The sequence below is a fragment of the Rattus norvegicus genome, chromosome 19, assembly GCF_036323735.1.
Source record: "Rattus norvegicus strain BN/NHsdMcwi chromosome 19, GRCr8, whole genome shotgun sequence".
NCBI lineage: Eukaryota > Metazoa > Chordata > Mammalia > Rodentia > Muridae > Rattus > Rattus norvegicus.
The window spans coordinates 64,627,701-64,647,501 of NC_086037.1; the positions used below are offsets into that span (position 1 = coordinate 64,627,701).

General features: G+C 52.0%; 1 protein-coding gene across 2 annotated transcripts in view; it reads left to right on the forward strand.

Annotated features, from left to right (window-relative positions):
• Nucleotides 1-988: 988 nt before the first annotated feature.
• Nucleotides 989-19,801, forward strand: part of Wfdc1 (WAP four-disulfide core domain 1) — a 19,051-nt gene continuing 238 nt past the window's right edge. Inside the window, exons 1-7 of one of the 2 annotated variants that reach the window (XM_006255705.4) lie at nt 989-1,515; nt 11,679-11,868; nt 12,583-12,666; nt 13,495-13,635; nt 16,245-16,286; nt 18,239-18,312; nt 19,783-19,801. The exon at nt 19,783-19,801 is cut by the window's right edge and continues 216 nt beyond it. In XM_006255705.4, the coding sequence (XP_006255767.1) occupies nt 1,393-1,515; nt 11,679-11,868; nt 12,583-12,666; nt 13,495-13,635; nt 16,245-16,286; nt 18,239-18,297 (639 nt within the window). In that variant the 5' untranslated portion in view covers nt 989-1,392 and the 3' untranslated portion in view covers nt 18,298-18,312; nt 19,783-19,801. Of the gene's footprint in view, nt 1,516-11,678; nt 11,869-12,582; nt 12,667-13,494; nt 13,636-16,244; nt 16,287-18,238; nt 18,313-19,692 lie in introns of both variants that reach the window. The other variant, NM_133581.2, reaches the window with a different exon arrangement.

The following is a 19,801-nucleotide window of genomic DNA, read 5'->3' on the forward strand; positions in this document are numbered from 1 at the left end:
GGGGCAACAAGAACAAGAAAAACCCAGACTGAGGGTGGGGTGTGGGAGTGGGTGGGAGGTGTGGGAGTGGAGGATGGGGGTGGCGCTCAGTGCTCCAATCAGTGCTGATACACCCACGGTGGCAGCATGAGAGCCTCTATCAGGAGCCATACTGGGAAAACAGTCCCGGCTGAGACCCCAAGGGAGTGCGGTGATAGGGGCCTGACAGGAGGAAAAGCCTTCCTGGTGGGGAACTAGGGGACCTAGCACAGCAAAGGCAGAGAGAGGTCAGGAGGGCAGCACAGACCATCAGCCTAGCTCAGGCAGAAGCCAGGCCACCCACGGAGAGACCCAGGAACTGGGCCAAGAGCCTGCTGTCCAAGAATGTAGTGTAGGCACATGTGGAGAAGAGAATGGCGGCTGGGAGCTGCTCTAAGGGCCCCAGGTCCCCGGTGCTCCTGGAGGACGGACCCACCTTCGTGGATGCCCGTTCTGCCCGTACCAACCTGCCAGCATGCCACTCAGCCTCACGGAGTGTGACTCGGAGCCCCCTCACAGGTGGCAGAACTGATGCATGTGTCCTGAGACCCCCTGCCTGCCTGCCTGCAATGTCACCCGTGGCTGCAGGGAACGCCAACCCCACCTTCTTCAGGCGATCCTCTGGGCCTGAGATCGTTGTCTGATGTCAGAGCAAGCGTGGAACCTCCTTCCACCTCTGTGTCCCATGTGAGAAAAATAGACATCCAGACGGCATCCACCTCTGCGTGCTGTTGGGGACAACCTGTTGGGGTCAGGCGAAGTTCCTGCAGGGACCCTCGGTGCAGAGGGTACTTTCCCCGTGCAATGCCACTCTATCCCAGAGTCACATCAAAGCAGGAACCCGGAGACGAGGGAGGGATCTGCTTCCCCACATCAGGGCTACAGGCTCCTGCAGTCCCGTCCCCTCCCTAGAGCACCCCCAAACCCAGTTCTGGGGGAGCAGAAAGTCAGTCACAGGCAGCGCTGAGAGTGGCTCAGCCCATCCTAACTTGAGGCAGAGGAAGCCACAGCAGCAGCTCAATAGTTACAGGGGAGTGGCAGGCCCCTCCCGGCCACGTCTTGGCTGGTGCCCCCTCCTCCCTCTGCCCGGCACTCGAGCCGTCCAGCTTGCAGCCACCCTAGTCACTGGAGCTGCAGGGCGGACTAAAAATAACCTGGGCTGGCACCTGGACCCAGGGCACAGGTGCCAGCCGAGGGCATAAGATCCCAGAGACCCCGTGTGGAAGACCAAGCCTGCAGCAGGCAAAGCTCTGCTCCTCTCTCAGGCCCCACCCAGGCTATCGTCCCTCCTCCCTTTTAACCCCTCTTGCCTCCTCTCCCCGGCCTGCAGAGGAGGTCACTCGTGCAGAAGGAAAGCCTGCCACCAGCCTCGGGATGGGTAGCTGCGACAGGAAAGCCCTCTGGGCTCTGAGCTTCCTACTGCTGCTACTGGGCTCCAGCTCTGTTCAGGGCACTTGGGAGGCAATGTTGCCGGTCAGGCTGGCTGAGAAGTCCCAAGTAAGTGCCCGGAGGGGTGGAGGGGCCTCTGGTGGGAGGTGGCCTAGGGGACAGGAGTCCCCAGATGCTGTGGTTTCTTATCATGGTGGGAGTCTCCTGTATTTGAGCTGTAGCGATGGTGGGCAGACAGGACTCTGCCCTCCCAAGGACCCGTTCCTAATAGCAAAGAGGCAAGAGAGAGGTCCACGTCCATGTGGAGATGTTGCTTTTGATGCTTAAGGGAGGCATCCTTCTTCCCAGCAAGCAGAGTCTAATGAAAGGGTCTGAGGATGCAGAACTGAGCACTTGGTCCCCTCCAGTGTCTGAAGAAGCCACAGTGCCTTATTCAGGCAAGAGACACTTAGTGGGAAGCATGCTGGGTAAAAATCTGTGACAACCTGCAGGTACAAGGTGAGGAGACCCACTCTGCCCCCTCCAGGGTGAGTCAGGCTGCCTGAGGACTAGTGTCCTCAATACCTAGGAAGGTTCTGAGAAGAATGCCAGGCACAGTGGGGCCCTATGGCTAAGTCTCAGTCGGGCTTGTCTTTGGCTGTGTGACTTCAGGCAAGTTGTTTGACCTCTCTGGACCCCAACAATCGACTCTGCGAAAAGACAGAGTGATGATGCATTCCTCTCAGTAAATATGTGTGTGTGGGTTTTGTCGTGGTGTGTGACACACATGTGTATGTGTTTACAGATGTGTACAGTGCTTCTATGTGCACATACTCATGTGTGTCTGTGCCTGTGGAGGCTGGCAACTGGTATCTGTCATCTAATTTGTTCGTTCGATTTCCTTTACTGACGGAAGGTCTCCCATGGAATCCAGAGTTCCCTGGGTCTGCTGGTCTAGCTAGACAGCTTGCCCTGGAATCCTACCTGCCTCCCGAGCCTGTGGGCTGCAAGTGGCTGCCACTTCTGCCAGCTTTTACATCCCTTCTGGGTATCGGAACTTGAGCCTCAGAGCCATACCATGGGCACGTTTTCCCCCAGCCCCTGTGTTGGTGTTTCGATGGCCACTGCTTGGCAGGGACTGTCCTGGGTGGGGGATTTATCTGCCGGTTCCCCTCCTGGGTTGTCTACACAGCAACGTGGGCAGCAGAGAGTGAATGAGAGGAAGGAAGCCCGGGGTGTGTTAGCTTTTGAGCGATGGGGAGACAGATAACAAGGAAAGTGCCAGGGTGGGTGTAAGGTGGGCGTCCTCCAAGGGGGCTCAGGTCAGAGAGACAGCATGCCTGCAGTGACACTGTATACACTTGGGCAGACATAGAAAATGCTCATCATTCAGAGTGGCCAGTGTGTCTCATAGGCTCCAAGTCCAATGCCAAGGCATGCCTGCTTCGAGGAATGCTGGTTCCTGGGGCTGCTGCTGCTGCAGACCCCGGCAGGTTCCTGCCATCGGAGTCAGCACTGGGGACATTCTCATGCACACAGGAACACAAAAGTAAGCAGTATGTTCAGCCCCGAAGCAGGGAGGATTGGAGACATTTGACTTGGGGCTTTGAAGGGTGAATATGAGTTTGCCAGATCAAGAGGCAGGGAGCTGGGAAACCAATCTGTACTGAGACTGATCTGGGTTCAAAATGAACACCCTGGCTGGATGCTCTATGGAAGAGACAGGAAGCCATGGGAGGGGGAGGAGTCAGAGGGTGAGGTAGCTAGAGGTGCTGTTCCTGTGAGACATGGAATCCCCAAAGGCTTCCTGGAAGAGGTGGATGTCCTCAAGGGACAAGAGAAAGGATCAAGAATCCAGAGAAAGAGGGACATCCCTCGAAAGCTGAAGCTCAGAGGCCAGAGTCTAACTAGGGACGAGGAGGATGGAGAGTTGAGTAGTGCAGGCCAGAGGGAAAAAGCAAGCTGCACGGAAAAGGGCTTTTCTGCTTGTCCCAGATCCATGCTCCTTGTGCCTTGTGCTACCGTTGGACACAATCTCCGGGCTTTGCATTGTCTGGCCCCTCCCTGGTGTTCAGACGACCTTACGTGCCAGAGAGAAAGAAAGCATGTGTGCTGGGGGAAACACCCCACTCCAGGGAAGGCCAGACTGTGACTCAGAGATTGACACGTCCTTGTGTATCTGCCTCTCAATAGCTCAGGAGCCTTGGGCCACTCGCCGCTCCTCTCTGGGCCTCAGAGGGACCTTTAACTAGGAAGAGGGCAGCCCACATACACTGAGGCAAGATGCGCCCACAGCCTTGACCCTCTCATGAACCCTTGATGGCTGTGGGCTGGTCAGGGCTGGGGACCCCGTCTGCAGGTGTCTGGAGCAGACTTAGCCTTAAGGGGAGCCTTTTTTTTTTTTTTAAATTGAGAACAGAGTCACAGTTAAAAATTAAATCCAGTCTGTCTAATGGATACTTCATTACAGTCTGGTCTGGAATATTTCCTAAATACTCATGTGTTGATGAAGGTCTGGTCCCTAACACAGTAGTGTTGAGAGAAGGGGCCTGTGGGAGGTGATTGACAGGTTACAGACCTGGGCCTGGACGCATTAGTCTGCTAACATCTGAATGGACAGTCAGGATCAGACCAGGATGCCCTGAGAGCATGAGGGGGCGGGGCCTGGTGGAGGAAGTAACTGCTGGGGGCATTCTTTTGAAGGGATCTATCCCCTCCCCTTCCTCTCTGCTGTCTCCCCACTTCCTGGCTCTGCCACCCCCACCTTTCCGTGATGTTCTGTGTTTCAGGGCAAGAGCAGTGAGCCTACATCCAGAGGGAGCCCTCAGAAACCCTGAGCCTAAACAAGCCTCTCCTTGTGCCCGTTGGCCTGCTCAGGTGTTTGGTTAGAGTGCTAAGGAAAATCCCACCTCCAGCACATCCCTCAACGGAGCAGCTTGTATCTGACGACTGGAGTTTTCCCAGAGCAAGACGGGTTCATTTTTTGAGTGACTCCCAGTAGGGGCCAGACAGGAACTTCAACCATGTCTTCCCAAGTGAGACCCTGAAGAGCGCCTAGGGTTGACATCTGTGTGAGCTTCCCTCGTCTGCAGTGTAGGCACAGCAGCCGGTGCTTTGTGATTCAAGAGAAGCCCAGAGCTAGGGCTGCACGGGGGCCAGAGAGGCTGGAGAGGTGGCTCAGACGTTAAGAACACGGGCTGCTCTTCCGTGTGGGTTCAAGTCCCAGCACCCTCATGGTGGCTCACAACAGAATAACTCCAGTTCCAGGGGACCTGACACCCTCTGACCTCTGCAGGCACCATGAACACTATGGTTCACACACAGACATACGTGTAGCAAAACACCCATACACATATAAAGAAGAAAAAAAAATGAAAAGACCAGGTCTTTGCTTTATGCCTGGTATCTGTGTGTGTGTGTGTGTGTGTGTGTGTGTGTGTATGTGTATGTGTGTACGTGTGTGCTTACGTGTGTATGTATGTATGTGTACATGTGTATATGTGTATATACACACTCATGCATATGTACGTGTGTTTGAATGTACGTATGTGCAGGGATGTACGAGTAGATATAATGGGTGGGGCCCACAGCAGCTGTGGGTGATGACCACTGCTTTCCCAGGCCATCACTGTAGAACCTTACAGACTTGCGTCATCTGGGCCTCTCCTCCCTTGTGATATCTTTGTATTCTTTGTTCGTGTTGTTCTTATCAGCTAGATTTGTTTACTTTCTCACCAGCTGCTTTCGTAGGAGACAAAAGACGCAGAGGGCTTAGCCTAGGGTGGGTCTCTCTGGCCTAGCCTCTGCCCATGTCTGGACCTGGGCCCAATGAAGAAGACAGGGGCAGTATCTTGAGGTCCAGACTCGGATCTAACTGAGAGCCTGAAGTGCATAGGTGCAGACAGAGGATGTCTACATCACCCAGGGCATAAAGAAAAGCACGGAAGGTTCTCGAGGGGCTTCCTATGGGCATTGGACAGCAACACTGCTCCAGCTGAAGTTTCACCACTCCTGAGCTCCCCCTGGGAAGGGCCCAACCCTCTCCCGGGTTCTGTCCCCATGGCCTGCCGTGGAGGTCTGGTGCATCCCCACGCTGAACCCCAGCACCGGGCCAGGGAGACGCCTATTTTTAGATCTCTGACGTCCAAATTCCAGAGGAAGGGCAATCGGGGCTTGGAAGGAAAGTTGGCTTTCTTCCTCCCCCAGGCAAACCAGTCCTGGAGGACATTTTTATTGGTCTAGCCATGAAGTCTCTAGAACATTCCAAAGAAGGGCAAAACTCTCTTGTGGAATGAAGGCGTGGCGAATGTCTGGGAGGCGTGGGGTGAGGGCAGCTCCACAGGTGGGGTGCCAGCTCCCTAGATAGGGGCCGTTCTCCAGGTCTTTCTGGTGGGGACAATACTGCTGTTTACCTTCAAAAGAATCCAGACAGCCCAGACTCCCTCTGTAGCTGAGGATGCCCTTAAACATCCCATCTTCCTGCCTCTACATCCTGAGTGCCTGGGTTGCAGGCGTGTGCACCACAGCCAGTTTATCCAGGGCTGGAGATTGAACCCTGGTCTCTCTGCAGTCCAGGCAAGCATTCCACTGACTAAGCTGCTCAAGACAAACTCTTGGGGTGTGTGTGTGTGTGGGTCTTTGTGGGTTTGTGGGTCTGTGGGGGTCTATGTGGGCCTGTGTCTGTCTGTCTCTTTGTGCTTTGTGTGTTGTCTGTGAGTGTATCTGTGTATATCTGTGTATATATCTATATATGTATCTGTCTCTCTGTACGTATCTGTGTGTCTGTGTTTTGTATGTGTGTGTTATCTGTATCTTTGTGTATATCTATGTGTGTCTGTGTGTAAATGTGTATCTGCGTGTGTCTATCTGTCTCTGTGTTTTTTTTTGTGTGTGTGTGTATGTGTGTGTATCTGTCTCTGTTTCTGTGTTTTGTATGTATGTTGTCTGTGAGTGTATCTGTGTGTCTGTGTTGTGTGTGTTATCTGTATCTGTGTGTGTCTCTGTATGTATGTGTGTCTGTGTGTGTCTGTTTCCCTGTAGAATTGATCCCATTGCTCCAAGGTTCAGCCCCAAACTGGTCAGATTCTTAAATGTGAGCCCTTAATCTCAACTCCGCCTTGACCTGTCTCCAGGGTTAGCCCTGTCCCTCTTGAGTCTGCCTAAAGGCAGGCCTAGCACCTGGGTTCAAGCACAAATGTGCAAAGCAGCAGGTAGAGGGGGGCAGCCTGTGTGAAAAGCAGGATGCATTGATGGTATCATGGCAGCCTCTGGAATAAGGTGCATGGGCTGGCCCTGTCTTGTCTTTAGAGTGTGGGGGTCACACAGACACAAACACACAGACATACAGGAGGATACAGGCACATATAGACACACACAGATACACGTACACACAGACACACATGTGTACACACATGCACACAGGCACATCCATTAGTGGCAAGAGGCTGGATGGGTACCGTGTGTGGGAGAGAGTACACAAGTGACCAGCCAGGCAGGTGGTAGATGACTGGCAAGGGCAACCAGGGCATCTGGTAGGCGGAGAGGGCCACAAGGAAGACAGAAGGAGAATGGGAGGAGTGGCTGGGGGAGCCAGTCCTGGCCTGATCCTTGGGGTTGTCAAGCCTTTAACCTGAGCTGGGAGGGGCTGCAGGGTACACCCTGTGTTTCTTTGAATTTCTCAGACCTCAGGAAGCACCCTTTGTTGAGAGTGTTTCTAAGCGTCATTTTGTAGGACACAGAATGTTCCTCAAAACCCTTTAATCAGGGCTCCTCAGTAAATAGTCACCAGTAACCATTTCTTGTCAGGAAGGGGTCTAAGGTGCTTAACTCCTTTGTGAGAAACAGGCTTGTGTTCCCACGGGACAGCAGTGGTCCGTATACAACTGATTTCTTCACAGACCGCTCCTCACTAGGGCTGTCCATGACCAACTAATGGGATAGGAGGCCAGAGAGGTCAGAGAAGAGGATCCTGCTGACCCCTGGGCACCACGGTGTCTGCGAATGGGGCCTGCTGTGGAGAAAGCCATACCCAGAGGCTCTCAGTCCCTCTCTGAAGGGGGCCGGCATGGCTGTCATGGTGGATCAGGATTAGGGCTGGTGAGGCTGAACAAGAAAGACACAGTTCACTTAATCCTCTAGATGATGAATGTGGAGCAGAGTGTGAGGGGTGACATCCCCCGCCAGCAGTTTCCAAGCAACTGGGGACAGCGTACGAATGTGGGAAACAGCATCAGGATGCTAAAGACAAGACTAAGGGGGTCCAAAGCCTCGCACAGGTCTCCCTTGAGTCCCTGGGGGAATGCTAGCCTCAGGCCTTCCTCTTCTTATCCACTTAGCAATGTCTTTCTCTTACTGTTCATTTCCTGATTTCCATATGTGTTTTTGGGGGGCGGGGTGGAGGTGTATATATGTGGGATTTGTATGTATTTTTGTGGTTAGCCTACATAGAGATGAGGGATAGATGTGTGTATGTGTGAGAGGATAGGTGTATGGGTGCATATTGGGGGCAGAGAGCTTTGTAAATGCATGCAAACGCTAGCAAATGTGGGTGCATGTGTGGGCGTACATGTGGACACCAGAGGACAAGCTCAGGTATTCCTGGGACTCTGTTCACCTTGTCTTTTGAGACAGAGAACAAACAAAGTAAGCTAGGCTGGCTTGTCTCTCCCCAGCACCAGGAATACAAGCACCTCACATTAGGGCTGGATTCTTTTTCTTTTTTTTTTTTTTTTAATAATGGTGCTGGGAATTGAACTCAGGTACTTAACACTTGCAAGTCAAGTTCTTTACTAACAGATCCCCCTACTTTTCACGAGTTGAACAAGCAATCTGTGCAAGCGAGAAGAGACAGATTGTCTGGGTGAAGTGGGCTATAGGCCAAAGCCCCCCACCACCCCTGCGCCCCAGCTCCTGGACAGGAAACAGAAAAATACTGACTGCTCTGGTACTAACTCCAGGAGGAGCTGGAGCAGGGCTTATTCCCCATGACCAGACGCCCTCTGCAGGACATCAGCGGTAGTGCATCCATTTGCAGCCTCAGATATGGCGGCCCAGAAGGGTGTGGGAGTACGGACTGTACCAGAAAGACCTATGTCATCTGTTAGTGAAGGAAGACCACCTTCAGGAGGCTGTGTATGCTGAGGGCTGAAAGGTGATCCAGCCGTAAGATCGATTGAGCTGGTTTCCACTCAGGGACAAAAGCCACACCGGGTACCGTGCCTGTCTCAATGTGTCTGTCACAAAACCCATGTTGTCCCCCGCATGGTAAAAGGTCACACATCAGATCTGAGGCAGAGTTAGATGCTGACTCCCAGGACCCAGATGTGAAGCCACCATGACCACAGGGCAGAGCTGGGTTCTTCTCAAGCACACTGGATGGACCGGAGTGAGACAGAACCTGCTCAAACACAGCAAACGCACTTAGTGTTGACTATGGAAGTCTGATGCAAACAACCCCTCCCCCCTTTTTCTTTAAATAAGCTAAGAAGTTCGGCCCCAGGGTCTTTTGACTCCCTAGGTCTTGTTAGACCCTTCCCAGGGCTAGACCTCTCTCAAGTAGCCCAGCTGTTTTGAACACTCCACAGATCCCATGAGGAGGGTGCACGGCCACTGCGGCTGCTGGACCCTGGAGCACAATTCCGGCTCCCACATGCACTGTCTCAGCCAGAACCATTTTAACAACTTACACTTGTCCATCACAAGCCTCAGCCTCAGGGAAGTCCAGCTGTCATTTCAGCTAGGAAGAAAGCACTCGGGAGGTGGAGAAAGGAGGACCACAGGGATGTACGAGACCCTGTATGTAAAAGTGAGTTGGAAAACAAAATCAGAGTTCAGTTACCAAGTGTGAGTCACTGTTGCTGTTTTTTTTTTTTTTTTTTTTTTGGTTCTTTTTTTCGGAGCTGGGGACCGAACCCAGGGCCTTGCGCTTCCTAGGTAAGCGCTCTATCACTGAGCTAAATCCCCAGCCCCTCTGTTGCTGTTTTGACACACAGTCTTCCCATCTTCATCCCCCCATGCATAATGCATATACACACATACACTAAATATGTATGTTCTGATGAATGTATATACACATAGTCAAGACCTGACTGCCTAAGTCTCTTCATATATGTGTGTGTATATGTGTTTACATATATGTGTGTATATATATGCATGTGTATATGTGTGTATGTGTATATATGTGTGTATGTATATATGGTGTGTATGTATATATATGCACGTGTATGTATATATGTGTGTGTATGTATATCTATGTATATGTGTGGTATATGTATATATGTGTGTATGTATATATATGCATGTATGTGAATATATTTGTGTGTATATATGTGTCTATGTATATGTGTGGTGTGTGTGTGTTTTAAAGATTTATTTATTTATTTATTCTATATAAGTACACAGTAGCTATCTTCAGACACACCAGAAGAGAGCATCAGATCTCATTACAGATGGTTGTGAGCCACCATGTGGGTGCTGGGATTTGAACTCAGGACCTCTGGAAGAACAATCAGTGCTCTTAACCACTGAGCCATCTCTCCAGCCCGTGTGTGTGTGTGTGTGTGTGTGTGTGTTTTGACACAGGTTTTCTCTGTGTAGCTCTGGCTGTCCTGGAACTCAGGCTGGCCTTGAACTCACAGATCTGCCGACCTCTGCATCCGGAGTGCTGGGATTAAAGGTGTGCACCATCACTGCCTGGCCATTTATATAATATTTAAATATATGTGAAAGGCTATTTTGCTTGTATATCTGCAGCATGTACAATTTGCTGCTCACAGAGGTCCAAAGATGGACTCATACCCTTTGGGACTGGAGTTACAGATAGATGGCTGTGAGCTGCCAGGAGGGTTCTGGGAACCAAATCTGGGTCTTTTACAAGAGCAAGTGCTCTTAATTCCTGAGCCATCTCTCCAGCCCCATGTTACTCCTTGCAGGTGGGATAGTCAGCCTTTTAAAACATTTAATTTGGGGGGGGGGGACAACACACACATCTTGCGGGGGGGGGGGAATGAAAGGAAAATTTATCGGGGTCTGCTTTCTCCTTCCACCATGTGGGTCCTGGGGATCAAACTAACCAGTAGGCAGGGCGGCAAACACCTTTACCCTCTAAGCCATCCCACTAGCTGTCTCAGGGTCACTACTGCTGTGATGGAATTCCATGACCAAAGCAACTTGGAGAGGAAAGGGCACACAATTCCATACAACAAAAACAGTGAGGACAGGGACCTGGAGCAGGAGCTGAGAGGGTGCTGCTTCCTGGCTTGCTCCACATGCCTTGCTCAGCCTGCTTTCTTAAAGAACCCAGCACCACCAGCCCAGGGATGGCACCGCCCACAATGGGCGGTGCCCTCATCCATCAATCACTAAGAAAACACTCTACAGGCTGGCCCACAGTACAGCCCGATCTTGAGGAGGCATTCCCTTAACCAAGGTTTCCTCCTCTCAGATGACTATATTTTATGTCAAGTTGACATATATGTGGCCAACACACCAGCCCTGTCAGTCTGGGGTTTGCCACTACGACATCACTTGAGGGAAACATGACCCTGTCTAAGGGTTCAGTCCATAGTTGACTGGCTCTGTCGCTGTGGACCTTGGCAAGGCAGAACATACTGGCAGCAGAAATGTGAGGTAGAAAAGGTTTATGTCATGTCAGTCAGGACTCTGGGGACAGGAAGGGACCAAGTATCCCCTTCAAAGTCATAGATAAGCCGGTGACCTACTCCCTCCAACTACACCCTCCCTCCTGAAGTTTCCTCCACCCTTCCTCAACAGCGCCACCTTCTGGCCATCAGGTGTTCTACCGTGTGAGATGTATCCAAGATGGTGTTGAGATGTTCTCTTGTGTGTGATGTGTGAATTCTCAAAGTTCCAGGTACTTGGATGTACTATAAACAAAACTATGTTTCTATAGAAATATACACGTACATGAATCTGCATGTGTGTTTACATGTGTAGTCATGTATGTGCAGACACATGTAGACGGATGAGAGCAGTCTCATAGGGGATCATGCTTACCTTGCAGACTGCTGCTCCAGCATACACCCAAAAATGCTTTCCTTCTGTAGCTCATCTTCCCTCCCTCCCTCCTCCCCTCCTCCCCTCCCTCCTCCCCTCTCTCCCTCCTCCCCTCCCTCCTCCCCTCTCTCCCTCCTTCAGCCATCTTTTGGGGGGACTTGCAGAGAAACAGCAAGTCAAACCCAGACCTTCCCCACTCGTTGCCCAGATAACTGTTTTCCCAGGGAAGAAGCTCAGGCTGAGAACCTAGGTCAATGCCCTTCCACTCTGCCCCACAGGCTGAAGAGGTTGCAGCAACAGGCTCCCGGCAGCCCCACGCAGACCGCTGCCCACCACCGCCACGGACGCTACCCCCGGGTGCCTGTCAGGCCACACGCTGCCAGTCTGACTCTGAGTGCCCACGACACAGACGCTGCTGTTACAACGGCTGTGCCTATGCCTGCCTGGAGGCGGTGCCACCGCCACCAGGTAAACTGAGCTGGGGTCAGGGGCTTGGAGGTCAGGTGGGCGCAATGCTGACCCAGGGGAGAGAAAGAGCTGAGCTCTGTTTGTGCCAAGCTTCCTGCTACCTAGCCTGGGTGCTCGCCTGCAGCCCTCGGCTGCACCAGTGCAGCTCCTGTTAGGTGCAGCTGCCTCACCTGCAAGCACACAGTCCCCCCCACCCCATGTGGAGTAGACTCAGCCCAGGGACAATGTCACCTCCGTACAATTCCACCCTTTAAAGGGTGGCCCAATCTATAGGCTGGCTCAGCCCATAAGAGAGGAAGGGATAAGAAGCTAACGGTACCTGCTACCAACCTGATGACCCCGTATGGTCAAAGGAGAGAAAACACTCATGCAAGATGTCACCTGATCTTCCACGTGCACATGCACTCGTGATCACGCGTGTACGCACACACCATGAAAATAAAATTCAAAATACATGTATATCTATATATCCAGGGTGGGACACAACTCAGTTGATAGCCTGCTTATACTGTGTCTTAGTGCTTGGCGGGTGGGATTGTGGGGGACAGGAGGATGAGGGTGGCCTGGATGCTGCAGGCCTGTAGCCTGCCCCTTAGGGCAGTGTGCTGGAACCATCCTCACTTCTTCTATGGGATGATGCACTCCTCCCTCAGGGCTGGTCACATGACCCTGCCCCAGGAAGGCCTCCCTCCCTCTCACCCAGTTCTCTGACAGTTCTAGACTGGCTGGTGCAGCCCAAACCACGGTGGCTTGGTGGCAATGGCTGGCTGCTGGATGGTCCGGAGGAAGTGTTACAAGGTACCTGCCCAGGAGCGCGTCGGGTCCCCAGATTAGAACCAGCCCTCCTCATGGAACTCTCCATGGGTCACAGGGATGCTTGTGCAGAGAAAGAGTGAGGCTCTCCCAGACAGAGAGAGAACAAGAAGGAAGCGGGTCTGGGACTCCCTAAAGTCTTAAAGGGCTCGTTGCCACCTATGGAGAAAGGTTTCTTGTGTGGATGGAGAGCAGAGAACGGTTTCTTAAAGGAACCACACACCTCATACAGGCTTGAGGCTTGCTGGGGATAGCATATTTGTGTGTGTGCATGGCTGGACATGTGGCATTGCACATCCTCATGTAGACCACGTCCATCAGGGTATGCTACTCTGCACACAATTGTTCGTGTGGTTGTGGTTGAACATATGTGTGTCTGAATAAACACACATGTGTGAAAGGGTGTGTGTATATGTGTTGCTTGTGGGTGGCTGCATTGTGTACACATGAAGCTGTAGCTCTGAGTGCATGTTTCAGGGTGTGCTGGTATACATGTGTTCACGTGTTCTTTGTATGATGGTGTGTGTAGGGTGCTGTGATCGTGTTTGTGTGTAGGGGTGCTGACGGGAAGTGATCTCTCGAGGCGTCTGTATGCAAGGTACAGCCTGGAGTCTGAAAGCAGGTTGGACTGGCCTCTCTGGGCACAGATGTATGTATGTAAATTGCTTGGTGTCTAAGTGCACTGTGTGCACTGTGTGAGAGGCACTGACATAGCCTGGCACCCAGGTGGGGAAGGAAATTGGCCTTTCTGGGTGGGGTGCACTGTCTGCTCCCAGGACTGCCGTCTGAGACCTGGCCTGTGTCCCTCCACAGCAGAGGCCTGCAGCACCACTGAGGATGGGGCAGAGCCACTCCTCTGTCCCTCAGGCTATGAGTGCCACATCCTGCAGCCAGGGGATGCGGCCCAGGGCATACCCAACCATGGACGGTGTGTTAAGCAACGTCGACAAGCAGGTGAGCGCTACTGGTTCAAACTGCCCTGGACAGACCCCAACCCCACTGCCAGAGAACACCTTGTCACCCCAAGCCTGGCTCAAAGTCCTCAAGTCCCACTTCCTGTCTCTTTATGTCCTGCCCCCACCTATAACTCCAGCTCTCTCTGTGTCTGCTACCTGTGTGGCCTCGGGGTCAATTTCTTCATCTCTCTGAGCCTCCGTTTCTTCCCCTGTAAAATGGGGACCACTTCCCGTTGTCATAGGATCGGGTGAAACATGTAGAGTTCTGGGAGTGGAGCCAGGCAGGCACAGGTCTTGGGGGACACTTGGGGGACACGGGATCAAAATCTGTTATTGTGGCATATGTGGCCAACTTTGAGGAGTCTCTTCTCTCCCTTTAGCTTCTTGTGGGTTCTGAGACTTGAACTCAGATCGTCAGGGTACACTGCAGTCACCATTACCTGCTGAGCCATTTAGGAGGCCCAAACCTCCTGGTTTGAATTGTCTGAGACTCCTTGCTTCTCAGACAGCAGCCGGTTATCACTAGCATGTGTCACCGGAGGTCATGCATAAAGCAGGGAGTGACAAGGTCCAGTCTGTGAAATAGGCTGGGGCAGAGTGGCCAAGCTGCTAGTTGAGGTTCTGTAGGGAAACAGCCAGGCTCGCGCGCACACACACACACACACACACACACACACACACACACACACACACGACCATCATGACTCTGCATGAAATAGCGTCTTCCCATTCATCGATGCCAGTCCCTAGATACCAGGGGACGGTGACAGGGATTGAGGGGGTGGACCTGTAGATATGGAACCCCCAAAGCAGGCAGCCTGCTAGTGCTGCAGGAGAAGAGGGATCCCTTCCATGAGAGGCCCAACCCTGCCTCTTTCTCATAAGGTCTCATGTAGCCCAGGCTGGCCCAGATCTTCTACTTATTGTAGCTAAGGATAGCCTTTTTTTTTTTTTTTCTTTTTTCCGAGCTGGGGACCGAACCCAGGGCCTTGCGGTTGCTAGGCAAGCGCTCTACCACTGAGCTAAATCCCCAGCCCCCTAAGGATAGCCTTAAACGTCTGATTCTACTGCTCTCACCTGCTGGAATTACAGGCCCACACCATAAACCACCATGCTGGGTTTCTGTATGAGGGGATAGAACACAGGACTTTGTGCAATGAGGCAACACTCGGTCAACTGAGCTGCATCCCAACCCCAGGATGGCCTTTCTGGTCTCCTGATCTTTCTCACTTGATTCTATGATTTCTAAGATTGGGGTCATTCAAACCAGTTCAGACAAGTGCTAGAGAGTCTTCAAGACTGCATCCCAGAACATCAGAAACTGTTCACAGCCTGCTGCTTCCTTCCTGGGTGCCCTTGCTCTCTCACCAGACTTTCTTAGTCTCAGTTTTTCTATCTGTAAAATGGGGTTGGGGTGGTAAATGGGCTGATTACTGCATGGGCAGAGTCTAAGGTTCGATGTCTGACACACAGCAGCTCATCAGTGAGTGTGTGTCACCTCTATCCCTGACACAGAAGGGGGAGGAATCAGGTCAGGAACCCGCCCCACCATGAGCTAAAAAGCGCATGTATGTGTCTGAGCAGGCACCTGTGTGTGCATGCACTGCGCATGCCCATGTGTGTTGTGCATGCCTCCTCTCCCGCAGGGACACCTCCAGATTCCCAGGTGGAAGTGAATTCTCCCAGTCTTGACCTCAGGGCTGTCACTTAGAAATAATTGGTGATAATTATATCTGAGTTTAGAAACATCTTAAAGCCCCTCACCTTCCCTTAGGACAATGCTCTCAACAGAGTTTAAGAACGCATGTGCCACAGTAACCGGGAGACATTGTTAAAAAAAAAAAAAAAAAAAAAACCTAGTTTTTAAACTGCATATTCAGAGTAACCTCGTGAATATGAAAAAGCCGCAGGAACATTACTGGAACCACCACTGAGGCCCAGCACCGTTAAAACAATTCTTTATTCTCCCACACCCCATAGAAAGGGACATATGTGCTTTATTGGGCCATTTGAGAATTAATTGCTGGGCTAGAGAGATGGGTGAGAGCCTTCGCTGAGCAAAGATAACGACCTGAGTCTACTTTTTTTTTTTTTTAAAAAGCTGGGTGTGGCCAGGTATGCTATTCCAGTGCTGGGGTGCATAGGACAGACTAAGGGGGACTGCTGAACAACTGTCTAGCTAAGGAACAAAGTAGAGAATGAAATGCAGGATACTAATGTCCTTCTTTGGCCTCTAAGCACACACAGGCATACACTCGTGCACATACAAGCGTGCACACACAGCACACTCACATATGTATGCACACACACCACACACATGCATACACACAAACATACATACATAAACATGCACACATACACATACACACACAGAATAAACTGTGGACTCAAGACCACCCTAAGTCACAGTCTTTCCTTCAACCTGCTCTCTCCTGGGCCAGTGGTCAGAGAGCTTTGTGGTCCATACAGTAGTTCCCAAACTCTTTGTTCTCAGATCCCCTTTGTCCCTCAAAATAACATCAAAACTTCTGCACAGAGCTGTAACCAGAAACTGACTGGCACAGCTCCTGAGCTCCTAAAACCTTTCTCTTTTTGCTTGTTGTGCAGAGGGGCGGGTCCTGCGACAGAAGCTTCACAAGGAGTACCCAGGTGAGAGGAAGAAGGCGTTCTTTCTCTGAAGAAGACACACGAGAGGGAAGAAAGCATGTGTGTGAAGAGGAAATTTTGAAAGACCAGGACTGAGCCAGAGAAGACAAAATGGCAATTAGGCTTGAGAAGTAAAGTCGAGACCTGTCCTTATGACATACGCTGGGCAGGACATATGCAGGCCAGAGAGGGGCTCAGGGAACTCATGTCCTCACATTCTCGTCAGAATCTGGGGATGGGCACAGTTGTCTCTCCTACCCTCATGCAGGGAATTGGAAAAGATGATTCTTCATCCATACTTCTGATTGTTCATTTATCTGAGAACTCATATACACATCCACTCGTTCATCCACCCGTCCATTCTTACATCCACCCACCTGCCCATCCACCCACCCTTCCATTTGCCCATCCTTCCATCCAATCTTCTATCTATCCATCTGTCCATTCGTCCATCCCCCGTCCACCTACCCATCCATCATCTATGTTTCCATCCATCCATTTATCCATCCTTCCATCTGCCCATCCTTCTGCCCATCTGTCCATCCATCCACCCATTCATCCATCCATCCATCCACCCACCAACCCATTCATCCATCCATCCACCCACCAACCCATCCATCCATCCATCTATCCATCTATCCATCCACCCACCCATCCATCTGTCCATCCATCCATCCATCCGTCCATCCATCCATCCATCCATCCATCTATCCATCCATCTACCCATCCATCTGTCCATCCATCCATCTTCTCATCCAGCTACACATCTATCCGTCTGTTCATCCATTCACCAATCTACCTATCTTTGCATTCACCCATCCATCCACCCACCCATCCATCCACCCATCCACCGATCCACCCATCCTTTCCCCCTTCTTCCATTCATCTCTTTAGCCATCCAGCCCATCTTCCCATCCATTCCTTCTTCCTTCTATCCCTCTCTTGATCTTCCTCATCTCTTGATCGCCTGTTTCACTCATCCATCTACCCCACCTACCCATTTTTATCTCATCATTCATCTATCGCCCCACCCTCCCACCCACTCCATGAGTCCACCACTCACCTACCCACACTCATCACCTGTCCACCACCCACCCACCAGCCTTCCATCCATGTAGCATATCTTTGCCAGGCATTGCTCACCAGTGACCCGGGGCTAGAGGATGGGGCTCCATCTGCAAATGCAATGAACCTAGTTTCCATCAGAGTAGCCCAGGCAGAAAATTTAAATACCAACAAAGCCCACTTCTCCATGGTCCTGGTGACAAAGGCTCCAGCTGTCACATACCAGATACCATGAGGACCCTACAGACCAGGTTGTCAGAGGAGTTCCTAAGGACAGGATCAAGAAAGTTCAGGCTATGCAATTGGAGGCATTGGCAGCAGAAGGGCATGTATGGTGATCTGTGGGAGGAGTGGCTGTCCCCATGGCTGCCCCCTCTGTGGTCATTCCTGTGACTGCCCCATGGTTGTCCCTGTAGCTGTCCTGATGGCTGCCCCCACCCCCGTGGTTGTCCCTATGATTGCCCCATGGTTGTCCCTGTGGCTATCCCATGGCTGCACCTGTGGCTGTCCCTATAGCTGCCACCCCAACCCGTGGCTGTCCCCAGGGCTGTCCCTGTGGCTGTAGCATGTAATGAATGAATAAGCCGGATGAATCGGGTAGGTAGGAGAGCCAAGGATATGACTCTAAGGGACAGCATCTAGTGTGCTTGAGGCCCTCAGCTCAGTACCCAGCATACTAAAGAAGGAACAGAGAAATGCAGGCAGGAGCGCTGTTGAGGCCAGGAGAGAGCTGCAGGTGCAGACTGAGAAGATTCATTTCAAACGGGAGCCCATCTGGGGAGAGCTGCCATGCTGTGCTGAGGCATCCAGACTTCCTGTGATGGTCACAGGAGGCCAGGGAGGGAATTCAAGCAGAACATCTGTTCTGATGGGCTGTATCCTTGTTGCAGAAGGTGACTCCAAGTATGTGGCAGAGCCTGGGAAGGGACAACAGAGGCACTTTCCATGAAGTGGAGACTGGCTGGTGAGTGGAGGCGAGACGGTTGCTTAAACAGCTGTCATACCTATGTTGGCCACATGAGGACGACATCAGAACATCACAATCCCTCGGAGTGCCTAGCAAGTCAGATGAAGACCCTAAGCCCAAAACCTGGCTGACCATTGGCTCCTTTCTAGTCTGCTGCCATCATACCTTCTAGCTTAGGCCGGTGGTTCTTCCTGTGCCCTGCAAGTCTCGTCTTCTCTCCCATTCTGCCAGACAGTACTATAGGGAGCAGGTTGCCTGACTGATGTGGCCCCCCCAGACACCCCCACCCCACCCCACCCCACCCTCACCCCCAGCTCAGCATTAGTTGTAGCATCTACTGAATCGAACTACTCAGCCAGTAGCTGGTGGTCCTTACTGTACACCACAGGGAACAAATTCCACAGGCGGGGTTGACATCCTGTTAGAAGGGAGTCCAAACCAGCCACCTGGTAGAGCAACAAGGAGGCCACAGTCATACCAGGGCCTGTGCAAGGACTGACAAGCAGGATGCAGGAGCTGCTCCCAGTGAGGGTGAGGGAGGCACCGCACAGGAAGGGGATACTGAGCCCAGAACTGAAATCTGCAGAGGAGAAGGTGCTCCCTGGGGTTATAGGCTGGAGACAGGATGGCACCAGGTCGGGGGTGGGTGAAGGGTATGGTCCCCAGGGTCAGTCACTTCAGCTGTGAGGACCCACAGGGAGCTGCTGAGGAGGACAGGAGATCTTAGGGAGGTTATTTGCACAGGGGGCTGCCCAGCAAAACACCCTCACAGAACATACAAAGGGGCTGGTTGGCATACACCAAGAACCTGCCCAGACTTTTAACATTCTCACAAGGTGTACGGCAGCCATGACAGCAGCAGCTCCCCTGGGGTCATGGAAAAGGAAGGCATGGTCCAGCTTCTAGGGTACCCAAGGCTAAATCCCTCATAGACTGTGGAGCAGGCGGGCACCAATGCCAGCCTGTCCGCTGTCTGCCAGCCTTGGTATATGTCGTTAAAGTCCAGGCCTGCAACTTTCATCAGAGCGGGCTAGCTCGGGCTCAGCAGGAGGTGTTGAATCATAGCAGAGGAGGGGTTGGAGTTCAGGCTCTGGAGCCAATGGGGCCTGTCTGTAAATCCCAGCTGCCTACTACGTAGCCTTAAGGGAATGACTGACAAACCTGTTTTCCCCTCTGCGGAATGCATAGAATGGTAATGGGCGAGTCAGTGACTAATCAGGGAGCCTGGAGCCCTTGCAGGGGCTTGAGGGTTTCGTCTTTGCAAAACACACCTTTCTGGCGCTCCTGGTGGGTCTCGGGCAGACAGGAATTTAACAGGCCGGTGCTGCAAGTCCCGCCCACAATCAATCATGCATTGTTTGCCCTTTTCCTCTATAGCCTTTGTGGGGCCTTTCCTGTGCTTTCCACACACTACCCCTTGGAAACAGCAAAAGAATTTGACCCTAGACGTCAAACTCCATTCCACAGAACGGGACTCCAGAGCTCC